The 15,330-nt window shown below is 30.5% G+C and overlaps 1 protein-coding gene across 10 annotated transcripts in view; it reads left to right on the forward strand.

The window, feature by feature from the left end:
- Positions 1-8,497, forward strand: part of LOC109805696 (ABC transporter G family member 24) — a 48,684-nt gene extending 40,187 nt beyond the window's left edge. For 5 of the 10 annotated variants that reach the window (XM_083060513.1, XM_083060510.1, XM_020367870.3 and 2 more), the window contains 3 exons: positions 2,844-3,133; positions 3,246-3,379; positions 8,113-8,497. In XM_083060513.1, coding sequence (XP_082916639.1) covers positions 2,844-3,133; positions 3,246-3,379; positions 8,113-8,269 — 581 coding nt within the window. In that variant the 3' untranslated portion in view covers positions 8,270-8,497. Of the gene's footprint in view, positions 1-1,752; positions 1,934-2,843; positions 3,134-3,245; positions 3,380-3,473; positions 5,277-8,112 lie in introns of those variants that run through there. The other 5 variants (XR_014428124.1, XR_014428125.1, XM_083060511.1 and 2 more) reach the window with 4 other exon arrangements.
- Positions 8,498-15,330: the final 6,833 nt, after the last annotated feature.

Raw genomic sequence — 15,330 nt, forward strand, 5'->3', positions numbered from 1 at the left:
TCATGAAGAAAGACATTCTTCACATTCACCAACCTTTGGATGCAACAATAGAAAGGATGGTTCTCACACTAGTCATTTTACCCACGGGTGCAAATGTCTCATCATAGTCCACTTCATATTCTTGTTTGTTGCCCAAAGAAACTAATCGGGCCTTGAATTAGTTGAAAGATTCATTGGAATTCAACTTTATAGAATATGCCCATTTGCAATCAATGGGTTTAACACTAGTTGGACATGAAACAATACCCCAAGAAAATTCTCTTGAGTGGTTGTAGCTCATCATTCATGGCTTTTACCCATCTAGAGTATTTAACTGCTTGTGAATAACATGTAGGAACAAAAATACTATATAAAGTGACAAGAGAAGTAGGTTCATCATTCATGGCATTTACCCTTACCATTTAGGTGGATGAGAAACTCGAGTGGATCGTTGGGGAACTATTAGAGGAGGAATAGGTGACGAGAGGGGAGGAATCATGCTAGCGTCTAACATACATATGACCTGGTTTCCAACGTTGAGGAAGTTGATAAAGTTTTTCAAATTGAGGGAGGGAAGCCAAACCCAGAGAGCTAGTGGAGAAAGAAGATAAAAAATGTTGACTATCAAAGAAGGCCACGTTTTGGGATATGCGTAACATAAGAATCCTTTTTGAGTGGGAGCATAATCCATATAGGGCACATTGCACAGAGTGAGCTTCGAGTTGGTGACGTTCCAATAGTGGTTAGTGGACAAAACATACACAACCAAAAGTGTGAACGTAATGATAAGTTGGCAGTGTATTGTAAAGACGAAAGAAAGGAGAATTAAAGTTTAGAACTGGGGTCGGGAGGCAATTGATCAAATAAATAGCGGTGGCTAGAGCTTTAACCCAAAATTGAGAAGGAATAGAAATCTAAAGAAACAATGCTCAAGTTACATCACGCAAGTGCCTATTCTTCGTTCAACGACTCCATTTTGTTGAGGCGTATAAGGACAAGAACACTAGGAAATAATACCTTGTTGCTGCAAATACTCCTAAAAATCATGAGAAATATATTCATCCCTAAATCAGTGCATAGGATCTAGATACACTTATGAAATTGATTGTCGACGTGTGCTAAAAAATTCTTAAACTTGTTCAAAACCTCATTAAGAGCAAAGAAAATAGATCCATGTAAATATACTATAATCATCAATAAATGTCAAAAATTATTTGTACTTTGCATGAAATAATATCGGTGATATGCCGCCAAATATCACTATGAATAAGATCAAAGTATTTATCAACACGGTGACTCGTAGAAGAAAATGGAAGAATTTTGTTTTTAGCAAGTTTGCACATAGAACATCTAATGAGGAATGAGAATATATAATTTTATTATTCAGCAAGCCACTTTTCAGAAAACGCAACAAAATAGTGGAATTAGGATGAACCAATTTCTTATGGCAATCCTCAAACTTATTCAGAACAACATTATAGGCAGAAGACAAAATTCTTGGTATAAAGGAAATAATCTTCCCACTTTAGGCCCCCTCACGATCACTTTCTTGAACACTTGATCCTACACAAAACAACCCACATGGGAAAAATTAGCATTATAATTATTATCTACCAATTGTCCAACTAAAATTAAGTTAGAAACAAGACTGATAGAAAAAGACATCTCGTAAAGATAATTAATCTCCAACCTTAGTAATAGAAAAAGTATCACCATCAACAATTTGAATGTTTTCGGTACCAATGTAACTATGAACATTGTGTAAATGTTCAGGTGAACCTATCATGTGGTTTGAGGCCCCAGAAGCAACAAACCAAAGTTGAGAGACGTATTGGGCTTACCTTGAATGCCCAAGGAAGATAGAGTAAACAATACCATTTGCTGGATGCTCCAAGGTCAAGACACTAGCATTAAAGGTTGCAAAAGTAGAGGGAATTGAAACAAAAAAAGGCATGTAAGTCTTCCGCTGGCTTTTGGTTGAGTCGAATCAGATAGTTTGTAATGATGTGACCATGTTACTTACAATAGTTACAAAATTTCTTATTGCAATTGCGAGAAAATATAGCCAAATTGCTTGCAAGAGAGACATTGAACCTTTTTCATATAACGACCTTTTTCTTTACTAAACATCTTGAATTGAAATTCCTAGGCAATGTAATTTTTGCGAGTGAAATGGATGCAAAAAATTATCCATTGGCATGATTGAACCCGCAATAAGTCAAGAAACAACCATTAGACCACGAACAAGGAGGAGTCAACAATGAAACCTTCAACCAAAATATGGTACACAATTAACACAAGAAACAATAAACTAGAATTAGAAACCAAGTCAAGAGCCAAAAATAAAAAAAGTGATCAAAGGATATATCAAGCTAAGAGACTCATAATACCATGTCAAGAATTTTTGGCTTCTTGTCTGCTCTTGTTATATTCTATTCTATAATATTACTAACTGATTTACATCCCTTGATTTATAAGGAAGACTGATTCCTAAATTCATGATACAATTATTTGTAAAGAATAATAATTGTTAATATTATTTCTAATATTCAGCTCATATATTAGAAAACAAAATAATGACAAATTCTTTGTTTAACAAGTGAGAGACAATCTTCATCCTACAAGTCAATTTTATAAAGTTGAGTTAGGCTCAAATCTAGTTTCTAACAACTTATATTTCTGTGCATTTGTTTTGACAATTATATTAGCTTTTATTCAAACTTTCTGTTTGAACCTTAAGGCATGAGAAACTTTAATAGAATTTTCATTTTGGAATTAGAATTAATTGAATGCTTTTACAAATTGACTTCCAGAATTCATGTGCACAATGCTTTATTCTAATTTATTGTTATTGTTAATTTCAGCTCTTTTATGCAAAATAGCTGCCTTGAGATCATTTTCTCTGGATAAACTACACTACTGGAGGGAGAGTGATTCTGGCATGAGCAGCTTGGCATATTTTCTCTCTAAAGACACAATTGATCATTTTAACACAGTGATCAAACCTTTGGTTTACCTCTCTATGTTCTACTTCTTTACCTATCCAAGATCAACTTTTGCAGATAATTACATTGTGCTGCTTTGTCTTGTATACTGTGTGACTGGCATAGCATATGCATTGGCCATATTCTTTGAACCTGGCGCAGCCCAGCTAGTGAGTATTAGAAACAAATAATAAAACTTTTACCAACACCCAATTAAAATTTTACTCATCATTATGTTTTCACTTTCCCTCTGACAGTCTGACATGTTATTGTTTCTTGTAGTGCTCAGTACTTCTTCCAGTTGTTTTCACACTCATTGCAACACAGCCAAAAGATGGTAAATTTATGAAGGATATAGCTAACTTATGCTACTCTAGGTGGGCTTTAGAAGCGTTCATAATTGCAAATGCTGAAAGGTAATTTACTGTTAATTATGTTGATTGAACTCCATTGGTGTTTGCTTTGTGTTCCCTTGAAGCGATTTGCTAAATTGCCTGTATGTATAAAAAGTAAGCAAGGTTACTACATCTCCTTGGGTGACGGTATACTGCAAAATAAACAAGGGTTGCTGTGTTGGACAACATCCTCAGTATGAGCTGCTTGGCTCAAATGCAATGGAAAACCTGTTAGAACTAAGAGATCGAGGAAGGAAACTTGGACCATTTGGAACATCAATCGGAATAATATGGAGATAGAGGATACAATGATTAGAAGAAGGATAAATACTTTATGTCAGTGTCAGCAACAACATAACATGTTGAAGACAAATGCACACTTTTTTTTTTACTTCTAAGTTGTGATTCTCAGAAAGAGATTGAACAAGGAATGGAATGGGTATCATTATGAGTGACTCTCTTAAGGAGGAAATAGTATAGTTGAAAAGGAAAGGTAATCAAATTTTGCCATAAAGCTAGTCCATTGAAGGAAATACTTTAATTATGCCTCTTAAGTTGGAAAGATGCTCAGATCAAATGTTTTTATGTAGATCTAGAGGGGATGATCCTAACCATTTCACTAGAAGAATAAATAATCTAAACTAAACAAATGTGTTGGAAGAGAAAAAAATTATAGTAAGAGGGCCCATGGTGGATCAGTGTTTAGAACTAAAGGAAGGACAAACTATTGTGGAAGTTGCATATTAGCCAAAGATTTGAAGAAAGAAGAGTTAGTAATATGTTGTTGCTTTTGGAAAATGGAAGCTTGAAACATAGATTGATTTCGCCAACAAAAGTCTTTACCCATTAGGCAGGGAGAAGCACAAAGTAATTATTTGCTTGTGTTGGGATACAAACAAGTCCCACATCGATAAAATAAGATAAGAAATAACAACTTATATAGCACAAACATACTTTAATGATTGAAAGACCTTTTGGGTAATGACCAAAAGCAAAACCGTAAGGGCTTAGGTCCAAAACAGACAATATCTCATCATTGTGGAGTATGTTTGTGTAATAACCTTATAAAAATAACTTTAATAAAATATCCCCTCTCATCATTGTAGAGTATGTTTGTGTAATAACCTTATAAAAATAACTTTTATAAAATATCCCCTCAGACAAATACCTTGAAAGGTTCTCTTGTTTGAGAGGAGGATCGATGGGATACAAACAAGTCCCACATCGATAAAATAAGATAAGAAATAACAACTTATATAGCACAAACATACTTCAATGATTGAGAGACCTTTTGGGTAATGACCAAAAGCAAAACCGTGAGGGCTTAGGTCCAAAGCGGACAATATCTCATCATCGTGGAGTATGTTTGTGTAATAACCTTATAAAAATAACTTTCATAAAATATCCCCTCTCATCATTATGGAATATGTTTGTGTAATAACCTTATAAAAATAACTTTCATAAAATATTCCCTCTCATCATTATGGAATATGTTTGTGTAATAACCTTATAAAAATAACTTTTATAAAATATCCCATCAGACAAATACCATAAAATAACCCCTTCAGTGGTATCAGAGCCGCATGTTAGATTTGGTGACAACCAATAACCCCATAACCCTTCATAACTCATAACATATAATGTGATATATAAAGACATATTCCGCTGCTTGAAAGGTTAGGTCCCTTGTTTGAGAGGAGGATTGTTGGAATACAAACAAGTTCCACATCAATAAAATAAGATAAGAAATAACAACTTATATAGCACAAACATACTTCAATGATTAAGAGGCCTTTTGGGTAATGACCAAAAGCAAAACCGTGAGGACTTAGGTCCAAAGCGGACAATATCTCATCATTGTGGAGTATGTTTGTGTAATAACCTTATAAAAATAACTTTCATAAAATATCCCCTCTCATCATTGTGAAGTATGTTTTTGTAATAACCTTGTAAAAATAACTTTCTTAAAATATCCCCTCAGACAAATACCATAAAATAACCCCATCAACTTGGAATAATGATTGATAACAAAATTTAATGATTGTAAAGTGATGTCATAGGAGTGTTTAATCAACCAACATAGGATAATGATGCTAGATGTGGAGGTGATGAAATATAGCTCAAGCTAATTGGTGGATTTTTGGAAATGTTAAGGACCAACACTAAAGAAATCTTAGGTTGTTGGTGTTGAGCATGGGGGTTATCACACATATGCACATTGCTTTCACATTGGTAAGATATTGTTCACTTTGAACTTAAGCTCTTATGGTTTTGCTTTTGGACATCACCAAAAAAACCTCCAACCAATGGAGATAACTATGTGCATATAAACCCATATTCATCCTCTTGTTTGAACGATAAGGGACTTTGCTTCCATCCCAATAATTCTTCCCTCAAATAAAGAATCATGGTTTAACCCTCCATTTGCAACGTAAAAGCTATCAATCCACAAGTATATCTGATGGTGGCTCATAAAGTCCAATCTTGTTCTAAGTACTTGTATCATCGCTTCATTGTGAACTCACGATAATGGACACATCTCCTAACCATCCATGTTACCAGGAGGACTCTCTTCCATATATGGATCCACAATATCAGGAAGATTTTCGATATAAGGGATTTTATACCTAGATCCGTCACTCTATCGTGAGTTCATGATAGCGGGGCACGCCTTCTAACCATCCATGTTCGTTTTTTACCTAAGTTCTCACGAATTTGCTTTTAGACATCATTAAAAGGGCCTCAACCAATGGAGACAACTGTATATATATAAACTTATCTTCTTGTTTGAACTATATAGGACTTTTCTTGCATCATAACCGTTGGTGAAAAGGTTCAGGCTTGTTATTCAGTTTTACATCAAACAAGCTCCCTTGTGTAAAAGGTCATTAGGCAAGTATCACTTATAGTCATAAAAGATCAGGATCAGTGTCCAACTTTTGAGCACATGGTCGTAAAAGCTTTTATACCATATCAAGTAATATTCCAAAGCTTTTAGTTGTTACGAGTGTGTTTGGTGAAGCTTATGAGGTACTTTGACTAATTTTTTAGTTTAACCAAATTAAACTTGTTTGGCATATGAACTTATTTTAATAAACATATATTTTGATTTGAAGCACGATGAAGGAAAATTCCAAATAAAGCTACTATGCATGGCTTCCATTCTCTCATGTTTATAAGCACTACATGTCTTTTCATTGCGTAATCGAACAAGTGCTAAATGACCTCATTCAAGAAAAAAGTTACTTAGGGGATGGAAGGGTACAATTTCGTAAGAAATGAGATTATTACTTCCGTACATAATATATAACTAGGGAAATACATGGGTTAATAAGGGTATGTTTGGATAAATTTATCAAAAAAACACTTGTAGTCTACAAAGGCTTTTGTCAGCTTCTTTATTGGAAATGATTTTTTTTTTAACGATAGAATTTCTTAAAGGTGCTTTCAAGCTTGTACCCAGAGATGGATCTAGATGCAGTATTGTGGGGGCACTTGCCCCACTATCATTTTACAATTTTATATAATATATTTTTTATTCAAAAATAGTATATTTTAAAAAATAAAAATTATATTCTAATAAAATAAAATTATATATTTTTAAATTATCATATATATAAAATTTAAGTTTGGAAGAGATGTCTATTTATTTTATATATTTTAAATTTTTGAAGGAGATTAATTCTTATATATGATAAATAATACTCCTTAATAACGAATTAATTTTTTTTAAAAGTTTAATTAATATATATATATATATATATATATATATATATATATTAATACTCACATATATAATATAATATATTAAAAAAATCAATTTTTGATAAAATAAAATTTGTAACATGCATATTTATCTTTGGTGCTTTCTATTTATTATACACGTTGATTAAAAAATTAAATTAGTAAAATTTGTAAGATTTATGTTATATTTATAATTTTTATTATAAAATATTTTTAAAAAATTATCATTTAAAAGTTTATATTAGATATCAAAAATATGTTTATATCATAAATAAATTAAATTTGATTTTTATAAAATTTAACATTTTTATTTTTTATTAGTGTTAAATTATTATAAAGTAGGTATTTGAGATTGTAGTTCTAACCAAACATTAAAAAAAAATGTCTGTTACGGATAAATAAATCATACTTGAAACATATATTTTCAATGAAGGTTGAATTCACCTACTAAATTATAAATAATCTAGTCTAACCTAGTTCTAGTCGTAACTGTAGATATAAAAGCTTGTAGAAAATAATTATAATATATATTTATACTTTACAAAGTGATATATAAACATGCTCATAAATTTTTCTATAAGCTAATGGATAGAAACTCTCATATTAACTCCAAAAAAACTTAAACATAAGTTGAAGATTTCACACGATTTAAATTTTGGATGAAGTTTTCTGAACGAATAATGTAAATAAGCAATTTCTACTATTTTTCTAACTCCTGTTTCTAGTGAATGATTAATAGCCAGGAGTAGTTTAGCACAAATCTCCGGTGAATCATAAATTTTGACTAATTGAAGTTGCAATTGCATCAAGTGAGTGTAAAGAGAACTAAAAGATTGCAGATTAAATAAGCCTATGATATATTCTAGAGTTTTATTTTTTTATCAACGTGCTATCAACAGTTTATATCAGGTATATATATATAGGAACAAAAATAGTAAATTACTTGATGTACATATTAATTGTTAATTTGAATCTGGATACTGTTTGTGCTAATTGCTTAAATATTGTAGGTATCCTGGAGTGTGGCTCTTAACTCGTTGTGGTTCACTACTGAAAAGTGGCTATAATCTTCATGATTGGGGTTTGTGTATATCTATTCTCATTCTTATGGGTGTAATCGCTCGGGCAGTAGCATTTTTCTGTATGCTCACCTTTCTAAAGAAGTAAGGCCAATTTGGAAGCTGCCACATTCACAAACTTGAAACTTGGGATGTACAAATTTGAAGGAAAACCTGTGTTTCAGGATTGATTACATTAGGATTCTCATTTTTCAAGAATGATCTGTTTAATGTGTTGGAGCTGATGTTGATTATTGACACGAACACTATATCATGGAAATTCCGATTGATGAAATCATGTTTATGTAAATTCATTATCAGCTGCTTTTTTATACAATAGCATTGTCCATCTATGGCTATTGTTTGTGTTTATTCTTGCAATGCATCGGTATTTGTTGTTTTTGGGGTTTATCATTAAAAAATAAAGCATATAATATTTTTATTGAAACAGCCTTATATAAAGAACACAACATCATAAATACATATCTTATTTTTTGATTTGTCTCCTCTAAAATGAGGAGATTTCATTTTAGAGAATAAAGTGTAAGAATAAATATTAATTAAAAAATCAATGTATGTTATGGAAAAAATAAATAATAGAGAGAACAAATAAGATAATATAAGAGAGAGAAAAATTCAATGTATTATTTCTAATAAAGGACTAGCCTATTTATAATGGTAGTTGAATAATTATACAAAAATAGAATAATATATAATGGAAATATAAATGGTACTCTCTCTCTATTTTTTATTCATAGTCATTTTGGTATTATTTTTTGTTCTTTTTTCATTGTCACTTTTCTAAAATCAATGACTTATTAATTTTCTTTTTCATTTTTACCCTTAATAATTAATATGTGTTTATTGAATAATGTGTTTATTTATTTTTCGATGTACCTATTTCTTTTCTAATAACCTAAAGGGTATAACAGGAAAATACGTAATAAATACTTTGAAAAACTAAATTATCAATCATTTTCTTAATTCTTATGTATACCCTTAAAAATAAATAAAAAATGGAGGAGTAATAATGTACTCCCTCTGTTTTTTTTTCAGTCGTTTTTTCAGATTTTGTTATTTTTTTTTCATTGTCGTTTTTCTAAAACCAATGACTTATTAATTTTCTTTTTCATTTTTACCCTTGATAATTAATGCATATTTACTGAACAATGTGTCTATTTATTTTCTAATGTACCTATTTCTTCTCCAACCACCTAAAGGGTATAGCAGAAAAATATGTAATAAATACTTTGAAAAACTAAAATATCAATTGTCTTAATTCTTGTGCATAACCTTGAAGACAATGAAAAAAAAATGAAGGGAGTACATTGAATATGGACATCCATTAATTAAGTCATCAGTTATTATTCATAACACTTCATCTTAGATATCCAATATTTAGAATATGTCTCGTTAAAATCTTATTAGGAAAAATCATGTGGGATAAAATCCTAGTAAAAGAAAAAAGTATCATTCTTAAATATTTATTTCACCATTTCATGCATACAATCATCTTTAAGACAACGAAATTCAATCTTGTGTATCAATTGTTCAATTTTTTTTCCTGGAAGTGACTTTATAAAAAGATCTATTAGGTTGTCATATGAGTGAACTTGTTGAACATTTATATCACTGTTCTTTTGATGATTATGAGTATTTTTTTGGTAGAATAAACTTTGTTTTATCTCCCTTTATGTATCCATCTTTGAAGTGTGCAATACAAGCAACATTATCTTCATATATAAATATCGATGTCTTTTTTTCAAAAGATAAATCACAAGTTTCTCATACATGTTGAATCATAGATCTTAACCAAATACATTCACAACTTGTCTTGTATAACGCTAAAATTTCTACATAATTAGACGAAGTAGCTGTTATGGTTTATTTTGTAGGTCGCCAATAAATGACTGTACTATCACTTATAAACAAATATCCTTTTTGTATTTTACCATTATAAGGATCTAACAAATAATTTATTTTTGCATAATCATTTAATTCTGGTTTGGGAACATTTGAATAGAATAACCCTATATTCAGTGTACCTCTAAGATAACAAAGGATTTGTTTAACTCCACTCTAGTGTCTTCATGTAGGTGAAGAACTATATCTTGTTAACAGATTAGCAACAAATGTTATATCAAGTTGTGTATAATTAGCAAGATACAATAGTGCTCCTATAGGACTAAGATATGGTATTTTAGGACCAAGTATTTCTTCATCCTCTTTTAGAATCTAAATAGATCTTTGTTAATATCTAAAGATTTTACAACCATAGGAGTGCACAATGGATTGATTTGTCCATATAAAACCTTTTAAGAACCTTTGTTATATAAGTTTCTCAATGCTTAAGAATTCCATTTTTCTAAATAATTAATTTGTAATCCCAAGCAAAACTTTGTCCTTCTAGATCTTTCATTTCAAATTCTTTCTTTAGATAACTTATGACTTTTGAAAGCTCTTTGAGAGTTTTGGTAATGCTTATGTTGTCTATATAAATAATAATTATGACAAATTCATTTTCAGATCTTTTTTATAAAGATACATGGAAAAATTGGATTATTTTGTATCTTTTTTTAGCAAATATTCACTTAAATGATTATACCACATACGTCTTAATTTCTTTAATCTATATAGAGACTTATTCAACTTTATCGACTAATTTTCTCTAGAAATTGTATCATTGGATAAATTAAATCCTTTAGGCAGCTTCATATAAATGTCAGTGTCAAGAAATTCATACAAATATGTTGTAACTACATCAATTAGATGTAAATTAAGTTCTTCATGTATAACCAAACTAATTAAGTATTGAAAAGTACTTGCATTAACTACAAGTGAATATGTATTTTCAAAATCAATACTAGTTCTTTGTGAAAATCCTTGAGCAACTCATTATTTTGTTTAGTCTTCAAGAATCAATAAATCAATTTCAGATATTTTTTAATCTCCTTTTATTTATTTATTTTTATTTCAATATTACTACTTTAGGAGCACGATAAATGTATGAAAAATGTAAAATATTTTTTAAATCGAGAAATCATTGTAAAAATTACATTTCTCTTTATGTGTTTTCAGACAACAATTTAATCTCAAAATATACACTATTTTTAATACCATAACGATGAATATAATCAAAAAATAAATGCGTCATACAAGAAAAATATTTGAAAGACATATCTTAGTAACACTTTATTTTATCATTTTAGGAGAGATAGACTTTCAAAAATTATGTACCACAAATTTCAAGTGATTCAATTCAACATTCCTCCTTAGCTTAAAAACTCCATGTATAAAAAAATAATTGAAATCTAACCTATTATTTTCTTCTTTTATTTTATCAAGTAAGGCTAGAGTGGACTAATTTTACGTATGGTCCTTAGTTTAACAATTTTATTAATCATTATTCTTTTCTTCTTTTATTTTATCAAGTAAGGCTAGAGTGAACTAATTTTACGTATGGTCCTTAGTTTACCAATTTTATTAATCATTAGATTCATCTCATCCTCACAATGATACACCATCTACACAAGATTATTTTTTTGTCCACTCTAACTCCTCTATTGTTGTTCTCTCTCTCCGCTATTGCCAATAAGGATTGTCACTACAACACCACCTACTACTCCCGTGTTTGGATTTTTGTTTTCCATATTCTAACAATTAAAGAGGAAAAATAGTGTTCAATAAGAGTAGGTTTAACTTCCACAAAAAGGTAATTAAGTATCACTGGATTTGATGGTGTATGAAAGGTAATTAAATGTAGTCAAAGTTAGTGTTGATGAGAAAGGAGACGAAGCATCGATAGACAACAATGAAAGAGGAAAAGTGAGGAAAAAAACCTCCAATGAGGCAACATAATTGAAAATGTAGCAATGGAGGGCAAAGAGAGTGAAGGAAAAAAACAATTCCTTGTGGTTGGAGAATTATATTATTGGAAGAATGAGATAATTAATATTTAATAAAATTGGTACACTATACACCACATGTAAAACTAGTCCACCACCACATTCTACTTCAACTTATCTTTTAGATATTATGATAGAAACCTATTTCTCAAGGATCCCTTTGGAAAACATAAAACCAAGAAGAGTGAAGGATGATAAAGATGGTTTGAAGAATTATAGGGCATTTACCCGTATTTTGTAAGGTATCCTACCTTTTTGGAGACCTATCCTACGTTAAAGAGCTCCTGTTGTTGTTTTACATTTTTCTTAATAGTTGTTGTATTAGGATATTTTTGGCCTTGTATTTTGGGTCAAGTAGCATAGAAATTTTTGCCCTTGTATAATTTTTCTTTAAGGGTGTAATTAGTAGTTTAGGAGAGGTGTAACTAGCTAATGCCATAGACTTGTTTGGGCTTGGATGACCCAAACTTTTTCATGGTCCATAGGTTTGGATGTCCACTTGCTTATGCAAGTGGTTTGGACATCCAAACCTAACCAATTTAGCCATTCAAGTTGTTAAATAAGTCACATGGCTTTGATAGTGAAACCTCAACAAACTTATTAAAAGTAATCATTAGTTTGCTAGTTGTAATGATTAGGTTAGGTAGTTGGAGTTAACTTAAGCTAACCTAAGTTATTTCTAAACTAGGATGAGCTTAGCTCCATAAGTTTTTATATACTTAACTAGGATTGATTAGCTTAAGTATAAGATAACTAACCATGGTTACACTTGACCATGGTTAGTCTAGCTTGCACCATAAGTTAACCAAATCCTATATATGGTTTTTTCCTTGTAATGGCAGAATAGTTTTAGAGTATATTTTTTAGTTATATGAACTTTTCTCTAATTCTCTCTCACAGCTTGTTTCTCTCCTTGAAGCTTATTCCTTTTCTTTTATCCTCTCTTAAGTGTGATGAGAGTTTGAAATGACTTATCACTCAACAAAAGTGTGGCATCATCAAGGGAGACCCTATCTCTTCCATGTGTGTTTGGAATGGCTTCTAACACCTTAGGAAGCCATTGAAGGAGATTGAAGGAATCCAGGAAGCTAAAGATCCATTCTAGAAGCTTGAAGGAGGAACTACATCAATTTAGTCTCTCCTTGAGATTTCCATCATATTATATTATTTGACTTGCATCCATAACACATTTTACCATCATCAAATCTTGGTCGTGAAGGATGATGTTGCAAATAAATGTTTTTTTTTCTAGTTTATCCTCTACAACCTTGACCAACATTTGTGGCATTATGAGTGTGGCTTCCACTAACACGTGTTGTTTGTGAGGGAAGGGGGGGTGGTGGTAGTGGTGGTCATGGCCACCCATAGGTTTTATAATTTTGTTATAATACTTGATGCAAATGTGATCTCAACCATTTTCCATTTTCTCAATTTTATTCAAGTTTATTATCTTTCTTGTCCTACACTTTATTCCTTTTACAAATTAATTTATAATATCAATTTCACATTAAATTTACATGTTACTTTCCTTTTTTGTCATTTTTTATTTGTTTATTTTTTTCATTTATCATTTGCTTATTTATTTTGTATCTGTCATTTTGTCATGCATCTTTACTTTTCATTTTTTTTACTATTAGATTATTATTAAACATACACTTTAAGTTTGAGGTTAATTGATGTGTTGCATTTTATAAATATAAGGGTCAAAAGTGTTTGGTTTGGTGCAAAAAAAAAAAAAGAAATTCTAAAACTATATGGAGCATTGAAGCATGATTAATCATCACGAACATAAGGATAAGCAAATTAAAGAAGCTTCAACCCTTTACCAGATGTTGTGGGCATGCATATTAGTTGTATGCCCGTGCAAACCAATTTGTACCAAAAAAATTCATGAGGCAATAAATGGCATGCTCGTGCAAACCACCTTATACCCGAAAAATTTACAAGGCAACAAATGGCATGTCCATGCACTATTTTGCACGTTGGTGCAATCAGAGCTGAAAGAAGGTCTCTTGCAAGACAAAAACTAGCACAAGTGTGCACTCACTTGCAAGCCCATGCAAATGTTTGAAATTATATTTCATCTTTTTATTTTCTATATATTTATTTTGAATTATTTTAGTTGTATTTTCTTTTTAGGATTAATTGTTAGGCTTTTAAATAGATGAAGACATGATCCTAATTGGTTTTGATGATTACAAATAAGCTTCTTGAGAGATAAGAGTTCAACTTGTGGTTTATTTTGTGTTTTGAGCCTCTTGATAAAAAATAGTGCAAGTTGTATCTTGTTTTGTGTGTTTTAAGCTTTGTTGTTTGTGTGCTTTGTACTTGGTAAGTAACTTAACATTTTATCTCTATTTATATGATGATTGATAACTTAGATATAAGTTGAAATTGATTTGTAAAGAAATGGTATGAAAAATCAAGATATTAAATTTTCACTTAAAATAATTTATTATTTCAAGTAATAATCAACTATTTGCTCTATTTTTTAGTTACCTAAAGAGTAGTCGTTGTAATAATCAATTATTCAACAAAATAATCAATTATTTTAGAAATAAGGTTATGGAATAATTGATTATTGTTCAAAATAATCGATTAAATTGTTCATGGTTGATTTTCAGAATTGCTAAGAACAAAATAATCGATTATCTATGTAAATAATCGATTATTTCAACAAGAAAACTTATATATGTATCATTTTTCATACCTTAAACAAAGACCTTCTGAATCTTTGTGATATCTTTCACGAAAACAGTCTCTAAAATACATTTCTCTCTACAAGAAAAGGTTCTTTAACCTTTGTGGTAACCTCAAGAAAGTTTTCAAGAATTGAGTTGATCATCATCTCAATGGAGTGAAAGGTTAAGCTACATGGTTATTCACCTTCTCTGATTTGTTCTATACATCAAGTGAATTTGTTCCTTAAATTTCTATATTAGTTGTCTTCTAAAGTATGTTTCTTATGAAGAGAGAATCTTGTAGATAGATACTACAAGTAGGTGCTTCTTGGAGTTCAAGAAGTGGTTTCTTTGATAGTATAGAAGTGTATTACACGTGATATTGTAAAACTTTTGATATTAAAGATTAGTAAAAAATCTCAATCGAGTTGATTGGGGACTGGATGTAGGTCACAAATGATGTAGCTGAACCAATGTAAATTGATCAAGCATTTTTCTCTATTTTCATTCTTGCATTTCTATTTTCATGTTTCTTGTTATGTGTTGCGAAACATGTACATTACATTAAGAATTGGGTGAATTTA

The sequence above is a fragment of the Cajanus cajan genome, chromosome 7, assembly GCF_000230855.2.
Source record: "Cajanus cajan strain Asha chromosome 7, NIPB_CcT2T_4, whole genome shotgun sequence".
Classification (NCBI taxonomy): domain Eukaryota; kingdom Viridiplantae; phylum Streptophyta; class Magnoliopsida; order Fabales; family Fabaceae; genus Cajanus; species Cajanus cajan.